The sequence below is a fragment of the Neolamprologus brichardi genome, chromosome 12 (assembly GCF_056152115.1).
Source record: "Neolamprologus brichardi isolate AB-2024 chromosome 12, ASM5615211v1, whole genome shotgun sequence".
NCBI lineage: Eukaryota > Metazoa > Chordata > Actinopteri > Cichliformes > Cichlidae > Neolamprologus > Neolamprologus brichardi.
In genome coordinates, this window is record NC_142115.1 from 32,282,443 (window position 1) to 32,306,686 (window position 24,244).

At 37.6% G+C, this 24,244-nt stretch overlaps 3 protein-coding genes across 3 annotated transcripts; all 3 read left to right on the forward strand.

Moving 5' to 3' along the window:
* The first annotated feature begins 1,669 nt into the window (after positions 1 to 1,669).
* LOC148100305 (E3 ubiquitin-protein ligase TRIM35-like) lies at positions 1,670 to 3,221 on the forward strand. The gene has a single exon (XM_087849371.1). It carries the CDS (start codon positions 1,770 to 1,772, stop codon positions 3,219 to 3,221), a length of 1,452 nt encoding a protein of 483 aa, XP_087705497.1. The 5' UTR covers positions 1,670 to 1,769.
* A 3,829-nt stretch (positions 3,222 to 7,050) lies between these two features.
* Positions 7,051 to 10,629, forward strand: LOC148100306 (uncharacterized). Its single transcript, XM_087849357.1, has 2 exons — positions 7,051 to 8,786; positions 10,590 to 10,629. The coding sequence occupies exons 1-2, from the start codon at positions 7,051 to 7,053 to the stop codon at positions 10,627 to 10,629; spliced, it is 1,776 nt and encodes a 591-aa protein (XP_087705483.1).
* A 9,328-nt stretch (positions 10,630 to 19,957) lies between these two features.
* On the forward strand, positions 19,958 to 21,397 carry LOC148100307 (nuclear factor 7, ovary-like). The gene has a single exon (XM_087849374.1). It carries the CDS (start codon positions 19,958 to 19,960, stop codon positions 21,395 to 21,397), a length of 1,440 nt encoding a protein of 479 aa, XP_087705500.1.
* The last annotated feature ends 2,847 nt before the right edge of the window (positions 21,398 to 24,244 follow it).

Consider the following 24,244-nt stretch of genomic DNA (forward strand, 5'->3'; position numbering starts at 1 on the left):
TGTGTCTGTGAAGTGAAATAAATCAAATTCAGTGATTCTGTTGTTGTTGTGTTTGACTGAAAATCAGCTTTTTAGACACATTCAGTCATTAGTTTAGTTTTATTTAACATGGAAACTCACTTTCATTGTTCTTTTTATATTTAACTGACTCCTTAGAATAAAAGATTATTTGCTTCTGTTGGTTTGTAAATATTCTTGTTGTGCTGAAGCTGTTTCCTTGAAATAATCATAATCAGATTTTATAAAATTCAGTTTATTTTAAGCAACTACATTTAAAATTTTTATTTTTATTTTCAGACCTGCATTCACATTTAACCTCAACTCTCTTAAACTGCATATCAGAGAAGACTTGTGCAGTTTGTTTTGATGGAGTCACTGATTCTCACCTTGGTCTGATCCTCAGTGTGAAACATTAGCAGGCAGAAATCAAATGTAATCATGGATAAAGTTTACATTCTCACACCTGATCTGCATCTTTATAAACTCTAACTTATGTTGTTTAACAGTAAATTTAAAGCTGCAGAGATGTTTGATGAAGGTCCAACTTTATAATATTGGTATTTATTTGTATATTATATTTACTCACAAGACAAAGTTCATATTTTCTTCTCTGGTAAAAATGTTTTTCCAACATTTTATTTCCACTTTCTCACATTTTTATTATATATGACTCATTACATGTTAGTTGTGCCGTTACTCAATAAGTAAAGCAAAAACACTTTTCTCAGTTCATCTCTAAAAACTGCAAATACACAAATAAAACATTTTTTTCTTTAGTATTTCCATAAACTTTGGCTCTAAATACATCATTTGTTATGCGTTTGGAAATTTAAATTCAGTAAGATTATTAAGAGAGCAAGAAGGTAGATTATTAATTAAAAACTAATAAAACTTTATTTCTCCTCTTTGCAGACTGAATCTTGTTTTTCAGTCCTGAGCACAGACCTGCTGACATGTTGGAGAAGCAAACAAAGTATTTGTTTAGTCAGTCTGCCCTGAGCCATAGTCTTTGTGACACTTTTTATACTTTATTCATATTTTTAAATTTGTTTATGTAACCAGATAAGGGGCAGAAAAGTGATGATGGTACTAAGGGTCTGTACCATAGCTTCTTCCTTTGACTATAAACATCACAGCAGTTATTCTAACATTTTGCTGAGGTATAACAAGGCACAGCACTAAAATGAATGTGCATCAATACAAACTCACCAGAGCAGTTTGGTTCATGCTAAATGTCTGAACTCAGCTCTGCTTCAAAGTTAGTGAATTCTCCCTCTAACAACACATTAGACTCATCAGTTTCAATTATGTACATTTTTATAAACGTATCTAGCATGACTCATTTCATCACAGCAGCACACAGAGGACAAAAGACACCGGCCCTGGTTCCTGTCACAGCTGGGATTTCATCCTGCTTTCATCCTGACGGGCCATCGTAGTCTAATCACAACATAGCATAGCTGAATTCTTATATAATAAATCATCTTCAGTTCCTTCTCCTTATTGAAATATCTGTTTGTGAAGCACAACCTGGAAACTGTCTGAATTACTGTGACAGCGCCCTCTAGCGAATTTAAAAATTATATGCACATTTCAGTTTGCCACGTGACTGTGATTCGTGAAAATGAAAGTAAATTTCGACACTTTAAAACTGAGCTGAGACGCCATTACAGGGAGTCAGATCTCTGCTAAGAACACACGTTTGGAGGATTTTAATCAGAAGGTTCAAGAGACACTAATTTGGTGAGTTAAAAATACTTAAAGATCAAATGGCTGAGAAAGTCAGACTTTTGGAAAATTACCTGAGCTGCCATGTGTGTTCAGAGACTTTCAGAGATCCTGTGTCTCTGAGCTGCAGCCACAGCTTCTGTTCAATCTGCCTGCAGAAATTCTGGGAACAAACTAAAAACAAAAATTGTCCCATTTGTAAAAGAAGATTTTCGAAGGATTGTCCAGATGTGAACTTTGCTCTGAAAGAACTTGCTGATTCATTTGCTGGGAGACAAAAATCTGGATCATCTGAGACAGAAAAGGGAGAGAAGAAATTAACAGTGGTGTGCAGTAAACATGAGGAAGAGCCTAAACTGTTCTGTGTGGAAGAGCAGAGAGCTGTGTGCACCGTGTGTGAGTTTTCTCTCCACCAGAGTCACAAAGTGGTTCCTGTAGAAGAAGCAGTCAGTGACCTGAAGGAGCAGCTGAAATCTGACTTAAAGTCTCTGCAGGACAAGAGGAACAAATACAAACAAGTGGAGGAAACATACAATGAAATGAGGGAACACACGAAGAAGCAGCTGTTGTCCACAGAGAGGCAGATCAGAGCAGAGTTCAAGAAGCTCCAGCAGTTCCTGAAAGAGGAAGAGGAGTCCAGACTGGCAGCTCTGAGGGAGGAAGAGGAGCAGAAGGGGAGGACTATCAGCAGAGAGATGAAGATGATTGAGGACCAGATCTCCTCTCTGTCAGACAGCATCTCTGCTGTTGAAGAAGAGCTGCAGAAACACAGCGTGCCATTCCTCAGCAGTTATAAAGACACTCAGAGCAGAGCCAGAGCCCAGAGCTCAGTGTCAGATCCACAGCTGGTCTCAGGAGCACTGATAGATGTGGCCAAACACCTGGGCAACCTATCCTTCAGAGTGTGGGAGAAGATGAAGGAGAAGGTCCACTTCAGTCCTGTCATTCTGGACCCAAACACTGCAAGTCGCTGGCTCTATCTGTCTGATGATCTGACCAGTGTGAGGAATGGAGGACAGACGTGGCAGCAGCTTCCTGATAATCCAGAGAGAAACACTTGTTATACCAATGTTTTTGGCTCTGAGGGCTTCAGCTCAGGGAAACACAGCTGGGAGGTGGAGGTGGGAGACCATCCTGAGTGGATTATAGGTTTAGTTAAAGAGTCAGTTGAGAGGAAGGGAGAGTGTTCTGCTTCACCAAAAGATGGATTCTGGTGTTTACTGCATCGCAGTGGAAAATACATTAATGTTGTTGGTCAGACTATGACAGTGAAGAAGAGTCTCCAGAGGATCAGAGTCCAGCTGGACTATGACAGGGGGGAGGTGTCCTTCTATGACCCTGAAGACATGACTCACATCTGCACTCACAGAGACACTTTCACTGAGAAACTCTTCCCATATTTCAGTGTTGGAAAGTCAGGAGACGCCAAAACCTCTGATATCAAAATCTGTCAGACTGAGATTTCTCTGAACACTGCAACGAGGTCTCTGTGAACTTTTCTTCTCTTGTCTCATCCTTTTAGTTACAGCTTGTTTTGTGGTTGTTTGTTTTTCAATTTAGGCAACTCCTGTTTTTATTTTTTATGTGAGAAATTGCAGAAAGAAAGATTAGTATCTGAAGCATTTTATACAATGTGATAAAAAATCGTTTTCAAAACACAGTAAAATTAAATGATAAAAGTCATTTTTGTTTTGTTTTCTTGCAAATTCAGTTTGAAGTTCCTTAAAACTTTATATTTATTTCTTCTTTTTTTGGTTGATTTTTTCCTTTTTTGACAAATATATAGCAGTTTCAAGTCATTGGGTGTTCATGAAACAGTTTTTAAACATTTAAACAGTGTGAAGTTGAACATACTTCCATGTGTCAGACATTGACGAACAAGCACTGATAAATGTCACTTTCCTTTCCTTCATCAGTTATTTAGATCCATATCAGCTAATAACAGCATTGTGACAATTTGTGTTTTAATGGTTTCAAAATGATGAATAGACTTGACTCATAAATAATCCTAATGTCTGCTTTTAATACTTAACTGTCAGTGATTCATTTAAATGTGTTTCTTATAGCATGTTCTCCATTATGTTGCAAAATAAACCAAACTGTGTAGGTTGTCATAATAATTCAGCCATGTTTTTCTTTAAAATGTGTCATTGTAGAATAATGTTGACTGTCTGACATTTATTCAGTTGTATTCATACAAACTAAAGTTCATTCTTTGTTTTTTAGATTGTTCCTAAGTTCTGTGTAAATTGCTTTGTCAGATACAGACACTGTTTTCTTTGCTACTGACTGACCCAAAACATTTATTTCATAATTGTTAAACATTTGTACAGTTGAGCTGCTGTTTGTTCCAGTGTGTTTCTGTGAACTCTCACTTCATATTCCAGATCACATCAGCACATTCAGGATTTAATCTCGTTAACTGTGGATTTCCTGTTTTTCACCTGCTGAACAAATATGATAAAAATGTCAGAAACCTGATTTCATTGATCTCCTGGATTATTTCTGTCAATAAAAAAGATCAAAGTCTGGCTGCATTTTGATTTGTCTATAAACATCAAAGGAAATTTTATCTCTTAACTCTTATTGTTTAACTCTTACTGTATACAAACTGTCATTTTATTGATAACACCTTAACATTTTCTAGAGGTTAGAGAAACACGTGCATCACCCAAGAGAATAAAGCAATAATGTGAAAAATCAGGGAACTAGAGGATTAATATTATTGTACAGAAGAAATCCAAAGTAGCAATAAGAGACAAAGGGAAAGTAGAAAAAGCCACCTGAAGAGAAATGCTGGAGTGAGTTTGGAAAGACACCCTGTGAAGACTGGAAATAGAAGACAGCAGAAGTTCAGAGTTTAATGATGCTTGAACTAAAAGACAGAAAAGCAGCAGAGTTCATGTTCAAATCAAGAGGACAACACTGCATGTAGTTTATGTTTATTACTGCAGTTAGTTTAGGGTTTTTTCATTAGTTTCAGTCTTTTTAATTATTATTGTATGGAGCGCATATGTCAGAGGCACGATTTACAAAACTCACTGTAGGCTTAACTAGGTAAGCTTATTCTTACTGTTATAACAAACAGAAGTTTTAACAAATGTGTTTTTTTATTGCAGGGAATAGGTAAGGTTAAAGTTTAACAACAAACACTGAGCCTCACTTTTGATATTTGCAGACAACATGGAAAAACGTGGATCCAAACACTGTCTCGCAGCCTTTTTGATTAAAATACCTCATATAGCACTAAATCTGGTACCTGAACACATCTTAATTTTTAACATATTTATGGCTGTGATGAACCAGCATCTCTCTCATGTGTTTTAATACCTGTGACATCAGAATCAATCAGAATCAGAATATTTTATTGATCCTTAGGGAAATGATGTGGGTTACAGTTGCTCTCGTACAGTGACAATAAGAAAAACAGAAACAAAAAAACCCCCAAAACAAAAACAGAATAGATGATTAGAAATACAATATGTCAAGATATAAGGAATAGCACAATATATACAAATCACCAAATAATAAATATCCAGGGTTGACAGATGCGATTATAAATAAATATCCAGAAAATAGACAGAAACATTACCAAGCAGGAAGGAGCATGTGCAAAAGGATGTAACTATTGCAGCATTTACAGTGTGTTAGATGGAGGAGTTGTACAGGGAGATGGCCACAGGCAGGAATGATTTCCTGTGTCGTTCAGTGGCGCTTTTTGGTAATCTCAGTCTCTCACTGAACGTGCTCCTGTGGCTAGCCAGCATGTCATGGAGTGGGTGGAAGGTATTGTCCAACATTGTCTTTATCTTGGACAACATTCACCTCTCTGACACCGCCTTAAGAGAGTCAAGCTCCATACCCACAACATTACTGGCCTTACGGATCAGTTTATTGAGTCTGTTGGCATCAGCAATGCTCAACCTGCTGCCCCAGCATGCAACAGCATAGAGGATAGCTCTGGCCACAACAGACTCATAGAAATTTCTGAGCATTGCCCGACAGATGTTGAAGGACCTCAGCTGCCTCAGAAAATAGAGACGACACTGGCCCTTCCTGTAAAGTGCAGTGGTGTTTTTGACCGAGTCAAATTTATTGTTTATGTGTACTCCGAGATATTTATAGTCCTCCACAATGTCCACGTTGACCCCCTTGAGTGTCAAAGGGGTCAAGGGTTTCCCGGTATTCCTAAACTCCACAATTAATTCCTTGGTCATGAGTCTGCACACAGACGTCGTGTTGAACAGATGGCGCTATGGTGAGGTCAGAATAACTAAGAGCTGATTACGCTCAAAACTGAAACATTTTTATCTGCCTTGAAAGTTAAATGTTGCTACGAGGGGCTTCATAGTGGAGGCAAAAGTGATGCTCAGATAAAGACAAACAAGGAGCCAAAGGAAGGAGGCAGCTGCAGGTCTCTCTCTTAAGGATGTAACACAAGATAAGCTCATACAGTGGCAATTAAACGTTATTAAAACAGCAAATAGCTTTTATCGGTGTGGTTGGTTTTAAGGTTGATTTAAAAATTTGCATTCTTTTCTAAACACAAGAGAGTTCAGCTTATTTCAATATATAACAAAGAAAATGAAGATATAATTTTTTCATTGTTAAAAATCGCGCAGTTAGAAGTAAACTGTGTGTCAAAAACATTAATAGATCAGGTCACCTGCTGGTTTGAAATACTCTCCTTCCTACTTTATTATGAGTAAGCAACAGGGGCACAGGCAATAATCTCGGAGTGGGCAAAAAGACGTGATAGAGGCAGATGGAAGTGAAGAGAGCGTGGAAAATAAAGGTTTTCTACCACAGAGAAGGGCTTTTGAGTAAGTGGTGAAAATGGTTTTTGGGTAAATGAATCATAATAAATTTTAATGAATATATTTTTAAATAATTTCTATTTTATTATTTCTAAATATGAATTTAATTGTAAAACTTTGGCAGCCTGTTCTTTGTGGGCGGGGTCTATTTTCAATGAGTCAATATGGAACGTTGTGGAAAGCGGGGCCTGTTTCAAACATGGAAGCCAAGAGAATGGGGCCATGACGTCAGCAAATCTGACAGCCTGTTCTTTGGGGGCGGGACCTATCGTCAATTAACCAATAGGGAACGGTGTTATGGGCGGGGCCTGTTTCGAACATGAAAGGCAAGAGAATCAGGCCATGACGTCACAGTCAACTCAAGTCCTTAAACAGCCAGCTGAAACTGCACACTAGACAAGCACGTTTCTTACCTACAGTCACGAGCGATTCACTAGATGAACTTTTGTTCTGCTACTCTGTCAAATCTGAATATCTGATTTATTGTAACACAGCTTTGTTTTAAATGTCAAAAATGAGCAACCAGAAAGGAAAACCACAATTTATGTGCACTCTGCCAAAAAGTACACTGGATGACCTTATTAAGGTTAGGAAAGCCTTCCAAAACACTCTGTCTGAAAATCAGCTTCTTAAAGAGGATACAAAGGAAGCTAGACAGCAAATCAAACAGCTGATGGCCCAAATTTCACTGATGCGTGCCAAGCTGGACCAATATGAGATCCAAGCTGGAAAACTCACTGATGAGTCAGTGTCATGCAAAGTCCAAATGAGGAGCACCACTAATGAAAAAGGCGCACAGGCTTGTTCAGATCAGGAAAAGACCAGCATCTTTGACCTTGAGATGAACTGTCTGGAAGAGCAGCTTCAGCAGAGGGACAGTGAAATCCTGATCCTCAAACAGGACAAGGACAGTCTGTCTGCTGAGCTTGTACAGCTTCAGAAAGGCAAGGAAGAAAAAATTATGTGCACTCTGCCAAAAAGTGTTCTGGACAAACTTACTCAGGTTAGGAAAGCCTTTCAAAACACTCTGTTGGAAAATCAACTTTTAAAAGAGGATTCAAAGACAGCCAGACAGCAAGTCAAACAGCTGTTGGCCCAAATTTCCCTGATGCGTACCAAGCTGGAACAATATGGGATCCAAGCTGGAGAAGAAAAAGAGGAACAGACTTGTTCAGATCAGGAAAAGACCAGCATCTTTGACCTTGAGATGAACCGTCTGAAAGAGCAGCTCAGGCAGAGGGACAGTGAAATCCTGATCCTGAAACAGGAGAAGGACAGTCTGATTGCTGAGCTCGCAAAGCTTCAGAAACACGAGGCCCCTCTGAAAGAAACTCAGTGGAATCAGAAAACACAGACAAAAAATCTGGAGGAAGTAAAAGAGAAAGTCCTGGAAGACCAGAAACTGGTGAAGGACACAAAAGAAATGCAGAACAAACTGGACACGCAGAGAAAAGAATTAGCGGAGGCTAAGACGGAGATAGAAGACACGGCAACTCCAGAGTCCTCCTCATTAGAAATGCATGAGGTGAATCAGAGCGCTGAGAAGGGCGGAGTCAACATGAAAACACTGAACATGGGGGAAAAGTTGTGTGTCCACAGAGTTATTCAGTTGGTGGTTTCACAGGCCATAGAAAAAGTCTCTTCTAAATACAAGCTATTCACAGAGCGCCTGACTCCTGACTGCATCAGCGATCGCCTGATTGAGAGAATCTGGCCGGAAATTGAGCTGAAACATTTGGACCTATCCCCAAAAAGGCTGAAAAAGATACACAAGGCCATTCTCAAGGATCTGTGCCAAACACACAACTGCAAGGAAAAGTATCTGATTTTTAATCTGAGGGAACAACTTGATAATATCACAGTCCCAACCTTCACCAAACACCTGTTGGCTTTACCAAGACGAGTACTCAGCGTCTCTAAAAACAGGGAAGAGTACAAAGAAGTGGTGAAAAATTTCACTAAAGATCTGGTAATGCACGCTATGAGCCGAGAAAATGAGACAGTGACATGGCATCCAGGAACATCAGATTTCATTATGCAGAGGCTTTCCAATAAGATCTGGAACAAAATCTTGTCCAAAACCTACAAAATGTCCTTAGAGAACATTGAACAGCTTAGCCTGACGGTGTACAACGAACTCCATGACAGGTGGCCTTCTCCAGTCTTCTTAATGAAGTCAAACAACCCAGTGGTTGACGAAGTAATCGTCAAAACCTTCAAAACACATGCCAAACTGAGGAGCAGTCCCCTGGTCCCCTCCCCAGTCAGACCAGGAGTGACATGTTTAGCCGCATGTTCTCCTTAAATTGCTGGCTGTCTGAGTGGTGTCCCAGAAACGATGTGGGCTTCATAGATAATTGGCAAACCTTCTGGAGGAAACCTGGTCTTGTTAGGAGAGACGGCATCCATCCCACTTTGGATGAAACAGCTTTAGTGAAGGTTACAAATGATCTTCTTATGGCCTCTGACAGTGGACTCATCTCTGTGCTTGTCCTTCTTGACCTTAGTGCAGCATTCGATACTGTTGACCATAATATCCTATTAGAGCAATTAGAACATGCTGTAGGTATTACAGGTACTGCACTGCAGTGGTTTGTATCATATCTATCTAATAGACTCCAATTTGTGCATGTAAATGGAGAGTCCTCTTCACACACTGAGGTTAATTATGGAGTTCCACAGGGTTCAGTGCTAGGACCAATTCTGTTTACATTATACATGCTTCCCCTAGGCAGCATCATTAGAAGACATAGCATACATTTTCACTGCTATGCAGATGAAACCCAGCTCTATCTGTCCATGAAGCCAGATAACACACACCAATTAGTTAAACTGCAGGAATGTCTTAAAGACATAAAGACTTGGATGGCCACTAACTTTCTGCTTCTTAACTCAGATAAAACTGAGGTCATTGTACTCGGCGCTGAAAAGCTTAGAAATATGGTATCTAACCAGATTCTTACTCTGGATGGCATTACCTTGGCCTCCAGTAACACTGTGAGGAACCTTGGAGTCATTTTTGACCAGGATATGTCCTTCAACGCACATATTAAACAAATATGTAAGACTGCGTTCTTCCATTTGCGCAACATCTCTAAAATTAGAAATATCCTGTCTCAGAGTGACGCTGAAAAACTAGTTCATGCATTTATTACTTCCAGGCTGGACTACTGCAATTCATTATTATCAGGATGTCCAAAAAACTCACTGAAAAGCCTTCAGTTAATCCAAAATGCTGCAGCAAGAGTACTGACAGGGACTAGAAAGAGAGAGCATATTTCTCCTGTTTTGGCTTCCCTTCATTGGCTTCCTGTTAAATCCAGAATTGAATTCAAAATCCTGCTCCTCACATACAAGGTCTTAAATAATCAGGCCCCATCTTATCTTAATGACCTTGTAGTACCATATCACCCTATTAGAGCACTTCGCTCCCGCTCTGCAGGCCTACTTGTTGTTCCTAGAGTATTTAAAAGTAGAATGGGAGGGAGAGCCTTCAGTTTTCAGGCCCCTCTTCTGTGGAACCAGCTTCCAGTTTGGATTCGGGAGACAGACACTATCTCTACTTTTAAGATTAGGCTTAAAACTTTCCTTTTTGCTAAGTCATATAGTTAGGGCTGGACCAGGTGACCCTGAATCCTCCCTTAGTTATGCTGCAATAGATGTAGGCTGCCGGGGGATTCCCATGATGCATTGAGTTTTTCCTTTCCAGTCACCTTTCTCACTCACTATGTGTTAACAGACCTCTCTGTATTGAATCGTATCTGTTATTAACCTCTGTCTCTCTTCCACAGCATGTCTTTTATCCTGTCTTCCTTCTCTCACCCCAACCGGTCGCAGCAGATGGCCGCCCCTCCCTGAGCCTGGTTCTGCCGGAGGTTTCTTCCTGTTAAAAGGGAGTTTTTCCTTCCCACTGTCGCCAAAGTGCTTGCTCATAGGGGGTCATATGATTGTTGGGTTTTTCTCTGTATCTATGAAGCGCCTTGAGGCGACTTTTGTTGTGATTTGGCGCTATATAAATAAAATTGAATTGAATTGAATTGAATTGAAAAATGTCATCCTTAGGGCTTTCTCATGTGCACGCTAAAATTGAACTGAAACGTACATGTGATTACGTGACAAAACTCTGAAACTGACTTAAAATATCCATTTACATTGGGCAATCTAAATTTAATTTTAAAACCAGAGTGGTTAAAAAATAACCACTCTTCTTTCCCCAACTTCCTTCCCTCATCACCAACTGGCCGAGGCAGATGGCCACCCCATCCCAGAGCCTGGTTCTGCCGCAGGTTTCTCTCTTTTAAAAGTGAGTTTTTTCTTCCCACTGTCACCAACGTGCTTGCTCTTGGGGGTTGGAGTTTTGGTGCCTTATTGTAGGGTCTTGACCTTACAATATAAAGCACCATGAGGGAAGTGTTGTTGGGGTTTGGTGCTGTTTCTTAACGCAAAATGTCCAATTACAACAGGACATTTTGAGTTGAGAAACAGCACCAAACCACTAAAGAAAAGAAAAGAAAAATTAATAATAAAAAAGATCAAATTTAATATATTTGTGCTTTTTTCTATTTGCTTTAAATTTGCTAAGAATGTCATATCAGATCAGAATTGTGTGTCTCAATATCATGTATCATAGCATCATTGTGTAGGCCAATTTGAAGTGGATGTCATAGTAATGTCTTTCTGTACGGGTGTACAAACCAGTGGTGAAAAACACAGGAGATACACAAAGAATAACTGGTACCATTTGTTTAGATATTCTACATTCTGTGTTCCAGATCCCCAGAATTGATTTTCTTTTCTGTCTGCCAGTGAGTTATGCAGTTTTCAAGATTAAATCAAATCAAATCAAATCAAAATTTATTTATATAGCACATATTAAAACAACAGTGTTGACCATAGTGCTCTACAGTCAGTAAAAGCTTGATACAATTAAAACAAACAATAAAAGAGGACAACAAACAATCGGTAACAACACAACAAGCTAGACCAGCCAACTAGTTAGAATCAAAAGCCAAAGTAAAAAGATAAGTTTTAAGACGTGATTTACAAGACTGGATAGACTCGGCAGTACGAATATGAACAGGGAGGTTATTCCAGAGTCTAGGTGCCACGGATGCAAAGGCGCGGTCACCTCTCGACTTCATTCAACACCTAGGTTGTGCTAGGAGCCTGTGATTGGACGATCTAAGTGCTCTGTTGGGATTGTATAAGTGGAGTAGTTCAGAAAGATTGCTGGGCGCTTAATTATTCAGAATATTAAAAGTGAACAAAAGAATTTTAAAATCTATGCGATATTTAACAGGAAGCCAATGTAATTTGCCTGTGCACTTTTATCCTAACATGCACACACACACACAGTCATTAGGGTAAAATCAGGGTTCAGTATCTTGCAGGACGAGGAGACAGGATTGAACTGCTGACTCTCTGATTAGTAGATGACTCACTGACACAAAGACTCACCATCACTTTGAGTAACTGCACCCTTGCTGACGCTCATTCACTCGTTGAAGTGCCTCTGATAAAGTAGGTCTTACAGACGGTGACCATCTGAAGCTGAAAAAAAGAGTAGAAGAACTTAGATTAGTGATGTGAGAGTGAATGAATAGTGGCATTGTAAAGCGCTTTGGGTGCCTTGAAAAGCGCTATATAAATCCAATACATTATTAAACAGGTGGTGAATGCTGTGATTTACTAGGATTTTATGATGCTCATGCGTTTTTTTCTTACACCTCCAGTTATGATTCATTCTTGGGTCAGATTCATGTAAACTAAAGAAACATCAAAATAATTAAAAGATTCAATGCCTTGTAATCGGAAGGTTGCCGGTTCGAGCCCCGGCTTGGACAGTCTCGGTCGTTGTGTCCTTGAGCAAGACACTTCACCCGTTGCTTACTGGTGGTGGTCAGAGGGCCCGGTGGCGCCAGTGTCCGGCAGCCTCGCCTCTGTCAGTGCGCCCCAGGGTCGCTGTGGCTACAATGTAGCTGCCATCACCAGTGTGTGAATGTGTGGATGACTGGTTGTGTAAAGTGCTTTGGGGTCCTTAGGGACTAGTAAAGCGCTATACAAATACAGGCCATTTACCATTACATTACACGATTAAATTCAGTGCTATAGTTTAAATATGTTTTTACAACAGAGACACATTATGCATAGAAAAGAAAATGTAATTCATAGGATTTTTGTTAGTTTTTTTTTTTTTTCAGGTTTACAAGCAATTAACAGAAAAACAATGGACCTCTGAGAATAGGAGCTAAAAATGATTGAATATATATATCAGTTTAGCCAAAATCGTAGCATAATTTATATAGTCACACTTAAAATTTCACCTCAATTTCACATGGTTCTTCTTTAGCATGGAATGTTCCTTTGACATCTATAACAAAGAAATGGCAACATCTAGTGGGGACTGAGTCAAATGATAGGTTCATTACTATCAGTTCCACCCATTACAGAGAAAATAAAACTTACTTCTTTATCACAACGCAGATACGTTTGTATGCTGGGATCTGAACTGACGAACTGACAGTGAGTGGATTATAACTGAAAATGACTTTGTTTTGGTGAGTTCACCTATAAACTAAACTAAAATATCTGAAAATCAGTGGAAATGACTGAGAAACTTGCAATTGTTGAAAATATCCTGAGCTGCCATGTGTGTTCAGAGGCTTTCAGAGATCCCGTGGATCACAGATCCTGTGATCCTTCAAGTTTCATTGAAAACCAAAGAAACTTTTTCAAGTGAAAATCTTGTGAGCCACTCGAGTTTCTGCAAAAAAATCTTTTGCTTTTTATATTCTTGTTTCTTTTAAATTAATATTTTCAGACTATTTCTCATGTTGTTCATGTAAATATTTTGATACTTTTAAAATCTGAATGATGATTTCTTTGCTTTTCAAAGTTGATGAGTGTGAACAGTAAACTGTGACACTTCTTTAAAGAAGGATTAATGATTAAACTTGTGTCACATCAGCAAGAGTCAACTTTAAAACTACAAGATCTTAATTTTCCTGATTGTCAGCATCTTGTTTTCAGTTAAATAACATTTTATAGTAACACATCTACTTTAAAGTAGATTAGATTAGTAGATTGTGAGATTTGCAAACAGAAAACACAAAACAGCACTGTTAAAACAAGGAAAGAAACTGAAAGGATCCGATGTCTTCATGAATGAACATCTGATAAAAAGAAATGCGGACATTGCCAGGAAAGCACGTTACTTGAAGAAACAGGGAAAAATTCAAAATACATGGACCACCAACTGCAAAGTATTCATTAAACTCAATGGAACACCGGAACAAGCCAAAGTGTTGGTCATCAGAAATATGGAGGAGCTGGACAAATACTGAGGTTCAACTTACTCTGGAGGTATGAATACACATGTGACGTGACACAAAACACAACACATGGCACAGTCCAAAAGAACTTCATCTGCATCCGACAACAATATCAATATAACTCATTGGAATTCTCTTTATGATAATCTGGAACTGAAAACATTTCGATACACAGACCATAATGTTCTAGACTTAGAAAAGGATATAGACCCGGAAAATAACTTCTTCTACAACATCAGCAGTAACTGCTGCTTCTTCACTGATGAACAGTTTAAGCACATCATCAACACGGAAAATAAATGATCAATAATCCATTTTAATAGCAGAAGTCTGTATGCCAACTTCAACAATATAAAGGAATATCTAAATGAGTTGACAAATCCATTTGGAATTATTGCCATTTCTGAAACATGGATCAATGCGGAGAAAGGACTGGACTTTGGATTGGAGGGATATGAAGTGAAATTTGTAAATAGAAGGAACAAGAGTGGAGGGGGAGTAGCTGTGTATGTGGATAAAAACCTAAATTACAAGGTGGTAGAAAGCATTACAACTGTAATTGATAATTTATTAGAATGTATAACAATTGAAATTTATAAGGAAAAAGAGAAAAATGTAATAATTAGCTGTATATATAGAACACCTGGCTCTAGTATTCAAGTATTTAATGACTTCATAGAGGAAATGTTCTCTAAAACAAATCAAAAAGTTATGTTTATCTGTGGGGATTTTAATATTGACCTGTTGAATCCGAAAAAGCATAAAATGACCGACGAATTCCTAAATACTATGTACAGTTTGAGTTTACATCCTAAAATAACCAGGCCTAGTAGAATTACACCACATTGTGTCACCTTACTTGACAATATTTTCACTAACAATATGGAAAACAACATTGTGAGCGGAATATTAATTAATGACATCAGTGATCACCTACCAGTTTTTGCAGTTTATGACACTAATTATAAGAAAAATCAGCATGAAGAACAACTGAGATACAGACGTGTAAGGACAGAAGAAACTATGAATGCACTTAAGAATGATCTATTAAATCAGGACTGGGACAATGTGTACAAAGAAACTGATATTGATATTGCATATGGCATATTTTTAAGAATATTCATGGAATTGTACGATAAAAACTGTCCAACAATAAAATACAACAGAAAGCACAAATATTCAGATAGACCATGGATCACTAAGGGTTTACAAAATGCATGTAAAAAGAAAAATACACTCTATAGGGAATTCCTAAAACAACGAACAAAAGATGCTGAAAATAAATATAAAAAATACAAAAATAAGTTGACCAATATTATACGTGTATGTAGAAAGGAGTATTATAGTAAAATATTGAACAACAATAAACATAATATGAAGGGAATATGGGATGTTTTAAACAGTATCATTAAAAATAATTCTGGACAGCAAAGTTATCCTCAATACTTTATCGACAATGGCAATATTATGGAAAACACTGCTGATAAGGTCAACAGCTTTAATCATTATTTTGTAACTATTGGACCAAAACTGGCAGAACAAATTCCTGAGTCACTGCCATCAGTAGACTGTAGTGAAAACCTGATTGATAGGAACCCTAACTCAATGTTCCTCACATCAGTGGAGGAAAAAGAAATAATTGACATTGTACACATGTGTAAATATAAAACATCAACTGATTGTAATGATATTGACATGAAAATCGTCAAGAAGGTCATTGAAGGAATTGTAGGTCCTCTAACATATATTTGCAACTTATCATTTCAGACGGGAAAAGTGCCAAACAAAATGAAAATAGCTAAAGTTGTGCCGCTGTATAAAACTGGGGATAGACGCCACTTCACAAATTACAGGCCTGTTTCTTTACTACCACAATTCTCCAAAATCCTAGAAAACCTGTTTAATAAACGATTAGACAAATTCTTAGATAAATATAAATTACTCTCTGACAGTCAATATGGATTCAGATCAAAAAGATCAACATCTCTGGCATTAATCGAATCAATTGAGGAGATTACGAATGCTATAGATCAGAAACAGTATGCAGCTGGAGTATTTCTGGATCTCAAGAAAGCATTCGACACAATCAATCATGATATATTAATTAATAAACTGGAACAGTACGGGATTAGGGGGGTTGTACTGCAATGGGTGAAAAATTATTTAAGTGACAGGAAACAATTTGTGAAGCTGGGTGTCCATTCCTCATCATGCTTGGACATTGCTTGTGGTGTTCCACAAGGCTCTGTACTGGGTCCAAAATTATTTATTATTTATATAAATGATATTTGTAAGGCATCTGATATATTAAAATTAGTATTATTTGCAGATGACACAAATATTTTTTGTTCTGGGGGGAACCTAAAGGAGCTGCTGGATACAATTACATCAGAAATGTGCAAAATTAAAAAATGGTTTAACAGGAACAAACTATCGCTAAATCTAAGTAAAACTAAAATAATCTTATTTGGGAATTCCCTTAGAAATGCACAAGTGCAGATTCATATAGATGGTGTGGAAATTGAAAGAGTACTTGAACATAAGTTTCTTGGTGTGATTATAGATGATAAATTAAACTGGAAGTCTCATATAAATCATATACATAACAAAATTTCAAGAAGTGTCTCAATCTTGAGTAAAGTAAAACACATTCTGGACCACAAATCACTCCACATTCTCTATTGTTCCCTGATTGCACCGTATTTTAATTACTGTGCAGAGGTGTGGGGCAATACTTACAAATGTTCGCTATCATCAATCTTTATATTACAAAAAAGGGCCATAAGGATAATCCATAAAACCGGTTACAGAGATCATACAAATCCACTATTCTTAAAATCAAAAATTCTCAAATCCACAGATCTGGTTCATTTTCTCACTGCACAAATTATATATAAAGCAATAAATAACCTGCTTCCTGACAATATTCTAAAAATGTTTTCTAAAAGGGAACGGGGATACAATTTGAGGGGGGAATTAAATTTAAAACATCCTCGTATCCGTACAACATTAAAAAGTTTTTGCATCTCTGTGTGTGGAGTGAAGCTGTGGAACAGACTAAGTAAAGATATAAAGCAATGTCCGAGCATGGCACAGTTTAAAAAGCGGTTTAAGGAGATGGTTTTTATAGGGTACAGGGAGGAGGTAGAGATTTGATAGGGTGTTCTTGTCTAATATTTTCATGTGTGTGCGGGTGCACGGGTATGTTGGTATGGGTATATATATATTTGTAGGTTGTGTATCCTTTGAGGTGTTAATGGGGTTATTGAAAATGTGTATATGTGCGTATGTGTAAATACGTATGTATGGATAGATAGAAACATATATGTATATATATTAAAAATAAAAAATAAAAAAATAAAATAAAATAAATAAATAATAATAAAAAAAAAAATACACATGACACATAATGTGATTGCAAGGAGGTATTTCGGTAGTCTATAAATTACTAGATAGTGGAAAAGGGGTGGGATTAAATAAGCTCATGCTTCTTCCTGCTCCTTTTTGAACATAAAAGATATTTGTAGTTGTGGTTGCTCGTTTTCTTTTTGTTTTGCTTTGTTTATTTGTCTCTTTTAATTCTATGTTGTTGTACTTTTTTAACATGTTCAAAATGAAGATTCAATCAATCAATCAATCAATCAATCAATAAAGTCAAACATAACTTTTAACTTTTTAGTATAGGCTCATAAGTCTCCGATGGTAAAAAAAAAACAAAAAAACTACATTTCCGCAAAATGACGTCACTGGCGGGTCGTGGCGGACATGTGATAGGCAGTGTTTCGAACAGCTGATCGGATCAGCAAAGCCTGTTTCTGGAATATTATGTTATTGCTGCAAGTGCTTTTTATGCAGTATTTGCAAAGCTTTATGTGGAAGGAAACTGTGACTTAGGACAAGCTGATGGCATAAGATGTAAGTACAACTCCTCCGGTTTCATATGCAAAAAAAATTATTAAGCTATGGTTGCAGTGCTACTGGGATTTAAAAATAGTCATGCAAAACAGAGCGTGCCCGGTCCGACCGGCTTTAAAGGGTTAAATAACATTTTATAGTAACACATCTACTTTAAAGTTTTCCAAATTCAAAGAAACGACTTCTAAGTTCTGAAACTGTCTCATCAGTGTAACTAAGATTGATTGGATTAAAAATCGTCTTTCTTCTGTTATTTTTAACTGCAATCAGCAGCAGACGTCGCTTAACGTTTGAATGATTTCTGGATCTTCTGATGATTTATAATCAGGTTTTAAATTTGATTTTGAAACTTCAATGTTATTCTTTAACTGGTTTCTTTCATTATTGAAAATCACAAAATGTGTCTGTGAAGTGAAATAAATCAAATTCAGTGATTCTGTTGTTGTTGTGTTTGACTGAAAATCAGCTTTTTAGACACATTCAGTCATTAGTTTAGTTTTATTTAACATGGAAACTCACTTTCATTGTTCTTTTTATATTTAACTGACTCCTTAGAATAAAAGATTATTTGCTTCTGTTGGTTTGTAAATATTCTTGTTGTGCTGAAGCTGTTTTCTTGAAATAATCATAATCAGATTTTATAAAATTCAGTTTATTTTAAGCAACTACATTTAAAATGTTTATTTTTATTATAGGGACCTGCATTCACATTTAACCTCAACTCTCTTAAACTGCATATCAGAGAAGACTTGTGCAGTTTGTTTTGATGGAGTCACTGATTCTCACTTTGGTCTGATCCTCAGTGTGAAACATTAGCAGGCAGAAATCAAATGTAATCATCAATAAAGTTTACATTCTTACACCTGATCTGCATCTTTATAAACTCTAACTTATGTTGTTTAACAGTAAATTTAAAGCTGCAGAGATGTTTGATGAAGGTCCAACTTTATAATATTGGTATTTATTTGTATATTATATTTACTCACAAGACAAAGTTCATATTTTTTTCTCTGGTAAAAATATTTTTCCAACATTTTATTTCCACTTTCTCACATTTTTATTATATATGACTCATTACATGTTAGTTATGCCGTTACTCAATAAGTAAAGCAAAAACATTTTTCTCAGTTCATCTCTAAAAACTGCAAATACACAAAACTTTTTTTTCTTTAGTATTTCCATAAACTTTGGCTCTAAATACATCATTTGTTATGCGTTTGGAAATTTAAAGTCAGTAAGATTATTAAGAGAGCAAGAAGGTAGATTATTAATTAAAAACTAATAAAACTTTATTTCTCCTCTTTGCAGACTAAATCTTGTTTTTCAGTCCTGAGCACAGACCTGCTGACATGTTGGAGAAGCAAACAAAGTATTTGTTTAGTCAGTCTGCCCTGAGCCATAGTCTTTGTGACACTTTTTATAATTTATTCATATTTTTTAAATTTGTTTATGTAACCAGATAAGGGGCAGAATAGTGATGATGGTACTAAGGGTCTGCACCATAGCTTCTTCCTTTGACTATAAACATCACAGCAGTTATTCTAACATGTTGCTGAGGTATAACAAGGCACAGCACTAAAATGAATGTGCATCAATACAAACTCACCAGAGCAGTTTGGTTCATGCTAAATGTCTGAACTCAACTCTGCTTCAAAGTTAGTGAATTCTCCCTCTAACAACACATTAGACTCATCAGTTTCAATTGTGTACATTTTTATAAACGTATCTAGCATGACTCATTTCATCACAGCAGCACACAGAGGACAAAAGACACCGGCCCTGGTTCCTGTCACAGCTGGGATTTCATCCTGCTTTCATCCTGACGGGCCGTCGTAGTCTAATCACAACATAGCATAGCTGAATTCTTATATAATAAATCATCTTCAGTTCCTTCTCCTTATTGAAATATCTGTTTGTGAAGAACAACCTGGAAACTGTCTGAATTACTGTGACAGCGCCCTCTAGCGAATACAAATATTATATGCAAACTTCCGTTTGCCACGTGACTGTGATTCGTGAAAATGAAAGTAAATTTCGACACTTTTAAACTGAGCTGAGACGCCATTACAGGGAGTCAGATCTCTGCTAAGAACACACGTTTGGAGGATTTTTATCAGAAAGTTTAAGAGACACTAATTTGGTGAGTTAAAAATACTTAAAGATCAAATGGCTGAGAAATTCGGACTTGTTGAAAATTTCCTGAGCTGTCATGTGTGTTCAGAGACTTTCAGAGATCCTGTGTCTCTGAGCTGCAGCCACAGCTTCTGTTCAAGCTGCCTGCAGAAATTCTGGGAACAAACTAAAAACAAAAACTGTCCCATTTGTAAAAGAAAATCTTCAAAGAATCAAATATTGGTAAATTTTTCTCTCAAAGAACTTGCTGACTCCTTTGCTAAGAGACACAGTGAGAGCTCACCTGAGACAGAAAAAGAGAAGGAGGAGGTGGTGTGTGATAAACATCCAGACGTCCCTTACTGGTACTGTGAGGATGAAGACAGAGCTGTGTGTCCTGTGTGTGAGTTTTCTCTCCACCAGAGTCACAAAGTGGTTCCTGTAGAAGAAGCAGTCAGTGACCTGAAGGAGCAGCTGAAATCTGACTTAAAGTCTCTGCAGGACAAGAGGAACAAATACAAACAAGTGGAGGAAACATACAATGAAATGAGGGAACACATGAAGAAGCAACTGTTGTCCACAGAGAGGCAGATCAGAGCAGAGTTCAACAAGCTCCAGCAGTTCCTGAAAGAGGAAGAGGAGTCCAGACTGGCAGCTCTGAGGGAGGAAGAGGAGCAGAAGGGGAGGAGTATCAGCAGAGAGATGAAGATGATTGAGGAGCAGATCTCCTCTCTGTCAGACAGCATCTCTGCTGTTGAAGAAGAGCTGCAGAAACACAGCGTGCCATTCCTCAGCAGTTATAAAGACACTCAGAGCAGAGCCAGAGCCCAGAGCTCAGTGTCAGATCCACAGCTGGTCTCAGGAGCACTGATAGATGTGGCCAAACACCTGGGCAACCTGTCCTTCAGAGTGTGGGAGAAGATGAAGGAGAAGGTCCACTTCAGTCCTGTCATTCTGGACCCAAACACTGCACACCCCCGTCTCTATCTGTCTGATGATCTGACCAGTGTGAGACGTCGAAACACAAAGCAACATATTCCTGATAATCCAGAGAGAAACACTCAGTATCATATTCTTTTTGGCTCTGAGGGCTTCAGCTCAGGGAAACACAGCTGGGAGGTGGAGGTGGGAGACCATCCTGCCTGGGGTGTGGGTTTAGCTAAAGAGTCAGTTGACAAAAATGAGCCATCTCTTTCACCAACATGTGGACGCTGGTGTTTATTGCATCACAGTGCAAAATACACTAATGGTGTTGGTCAGACTGTGACAGTGAAGAAGAGTCTCCAGAGGATCAGAGTCCAGCTGGACTATGACAGGGGGGAGGTGTCCTTCTATGACCCTGAAGACATGACTCACATCTACACTCACAGAAACACTTTCACTGAGAAACTCTTCCCATTTTTTAACATTGGAGAGGCAGGAGACGCCAAAACCTCTGATATCAAAATATGTCAAACTGAGATTTCTTTGAAAACTGCAACGAGGTCTCTGTGAACTTTTTTTCTTTTCTCTTGTTTCAAGCTTTCTCGTTGTTTGTTACAGCTTGTTTTGTGGTTGTTTGTTTTTCAATTTCAGCAACTCCTGTTGTTATTTTTTATGAGAGAAATTTCAGAAAGAAAAATTTAGCACCTGAAGCTTTTTATACAATAAGATACAAATTATTTTCAAAACACAGAGTAAAACAAAATCATAAATGTAATATTTTTTGTTTTGTTGCAAATTCAGTTTGAAGATGTTTAAAGTCATTAAGTGTTCATGAAACTGTTTTTAAACATTTAGTCAGTATAAAATAGACGTGACATTGATAAACAAGCTCTGATAAATGTCACTTTCTTTACCTTCATCAGTTATTTAGATCCATATCAGCTAATAACAGCATCGACAGTTTGTGCTTCTAATGTCTGCTTTTAATACTTAACTGTCAGTGATTCATTTAAGTGATTTGCTTCATTTAAATGTGTTTCTTATAGCATGTTCTCCATTATGTTGCAAAATAAAACAAACTGTGTAGGTTGTCATAATAATTCAGCCATGTTTTTCTTTAAAATGTGTCATTGCAGAATAATGTTGACTGTCTGACATTTATTCAGTTGTATTCATACAAACTAAAGTTCATTCTTTGTTTTTTAGATTGTTCCTAAGTTCTGTGTAAATTGCTTTGTCAGATACAGATACTGTTTTCTTTGCTACTTACTGACCTGAAACATTTATTTCATAATTGTTGAACATTTGTACAGTTGGAGCTGCTGTTTGTTCCAGTGTGTTTCTGTGAACTCTCACTTCATATTCCAGATCACATCAGCACAATCAGGATTTGGTCTCATTGTCTTTTTCACCTGCTGAACAAATATGATGGAAATGTCAGAAACCTGATTTCATTGATCTCCTGGATTATTTCTGTCAATAAAAAAAGATCAAAGTCTGGCTGCATTTTGATTTGTCAATAAACATCAAAGGAAATTTTATCTCTTAACTCTTATTGTTCAACTCTTACTGTATACAAACTGTCATTTTATTGATAACACCTTAACATTTTCTTGAGGTTAGAGAAACACATGCATCACCCAAGAGAATAAAGCAATAATGTGAAAAATCAGGGAACTAGAGGATTAATATTATTATACAGAAGAAATCCAAAGTAGCAATAAGAGACAAAGGGAAAGTAGAAAAAGCCACCTGAAGAGAAATGCTGGAGTGAGTTTGGAAAGACACCCTGTGAAGACTGGAGATAGAAGACAGCAGAAGTTCAGAGTTTAATGATGCTTTAACTAAAAGACAGAAAGGCAGCAGAGTTCATGTTCAAATCAAGAGGACAACACTGCATGTAGTTTATGTTTATTACTGCAGTTAGTTTAGGGTTTTTTCATTAGTTTCAGTCTTTTTAATTATTATTGTATGGAGCGCATATGTCAGAGGCACGATTTACAAAACTCACTGTAGGTTTAACTAGGTAAGCTTATTCTTACTGTTATAACAAAAAGAACTTTTAACAAATGTGTTTTTTTTATTGCAGGGAATAGGTAAGGTTAAAGTTTAACAACAAACACTGAGCCTCACTTTTGATGTTTGCAGACAACATGGAAAAACATGGATCCAAACATTGTCTCGCAGCCTCTTCTATTAAAATACCTCATATAGCACTAAATCTGGTACCTGAACACATCTTCATTTTTAACATATTTATGGCTGTGATGAACCAGCATCTCTCTCATGTGTTTTAATACCTGTGACATCAGAATCAATCAGAATCAGAATATTTTATTGATCCCTAGGGAAATGATGTGGGTTACAGTTGCTCTTGTACAGTGACAATAAGAAAAACAGAAACAGAATAGATGATTAGAAATACAATATGTCAAGATATAAGGAATAGCACAATATATACAAATCACCAAATAATAAATATCCAGGGTTGACAGATGCGATTATAAATAAATATCCAGAAAATAGACAGCAACATTACCAAGCAGGAAGGAGCATGTGCAAAAGGATGTAACTATTGCAGTGTTTACAGTGTGTTAGATGGAGGAGTTGTACAGGGAGATGGACACAGGCAGGAATGATTTCCTGTGTCGTTCAGTGGCGCTTTTTGGTAATCTCAGTCTCTCACTGAACGTGCTCCTGTGGCTAGCCAGCATGTCATGGAGTGGGTGGAAGGTATTGTCCAACACTGTCTTTATCTTGGACAACATTCACCTCTCTGACACCGCCTTAAGAGAGTCAAGCTCCATACCCACAACATTACTGGCCTTGTGGATCAGTTTATTGAGTCTGTTGTCATCAGCAACCCTCAATCTGCTCCCCCAGCATGCAACAGCATAGAGGATAGCTCTGGCCACAACAGACTCATAGAAAGTTCTGAGCATTGTCCGACAGATGTTGAAGGACCTCAGCCGCCTCAGAAAATAGAGACAAGACTGGCCCTTCCTGTAATGTGCAGTGGTGTTTTTGACCGGGTCAAATTTATTGTTTGTGTACTCCGAGATATTTATAGTGCTCCACAATGTCCACGTTGACCCCCTTGAGTGTCAAAGGGGTCAAGGGTTTCCCGGTATTCCTAAAATCCACAATTAATTCCTTGGTCATGAGTCTGCACACAGACGTCGTGTTGAACAGATGGCGCTATGGTGAGGTCAGAATAACTAGAGCTGATTACACTCAAAACTGAAACATTTTTATCTGCCTTGAAAGTTAAATGTTGCTACGAGGGGCTTCATAGTGGAGGCAAAAGTGATGCTCAGATAAAGACAAACAAGGAGCCAAAGGAAGGAGGCAGCTGCAGGTCTCTCTCTTAAGGATGCAACACAAGATAAGCTCATACAGTGGCAATTAAACGTTATT

Excerpts from the sequence above, each read along its gene's own strand:
- LOC148100305 (XM_087849371.1), top strand. The coding sequence starts at position 1,770 with ATGGCTGAGAAAGTCAGACTTTTGGAAAATTACCTGAGCTGCCATGTG.
- LOC148100306 (XM_087849357.1), top strand. The coding sequence starts at position 7,051 with ATGTCAAAAATGAGCAACCAGAAAGGAAAACCACAATTTATGTGCACT. Across the intron at positions 8,787-10,589 it reads ACACATGCCAAACTGAGGAG|GAAAAATGTCATCCTTAGGG; the intron begins CAGTCCCCTGGT and ends TTGAATTGAATT.
- LOC148100307 (XM_087849374.1), top strand. The coding sequence starts at position 19,958 with ATGGCTGAGAAATTCGGACTTGTTGAAAATTTCCTGAGCTGTCATGTG.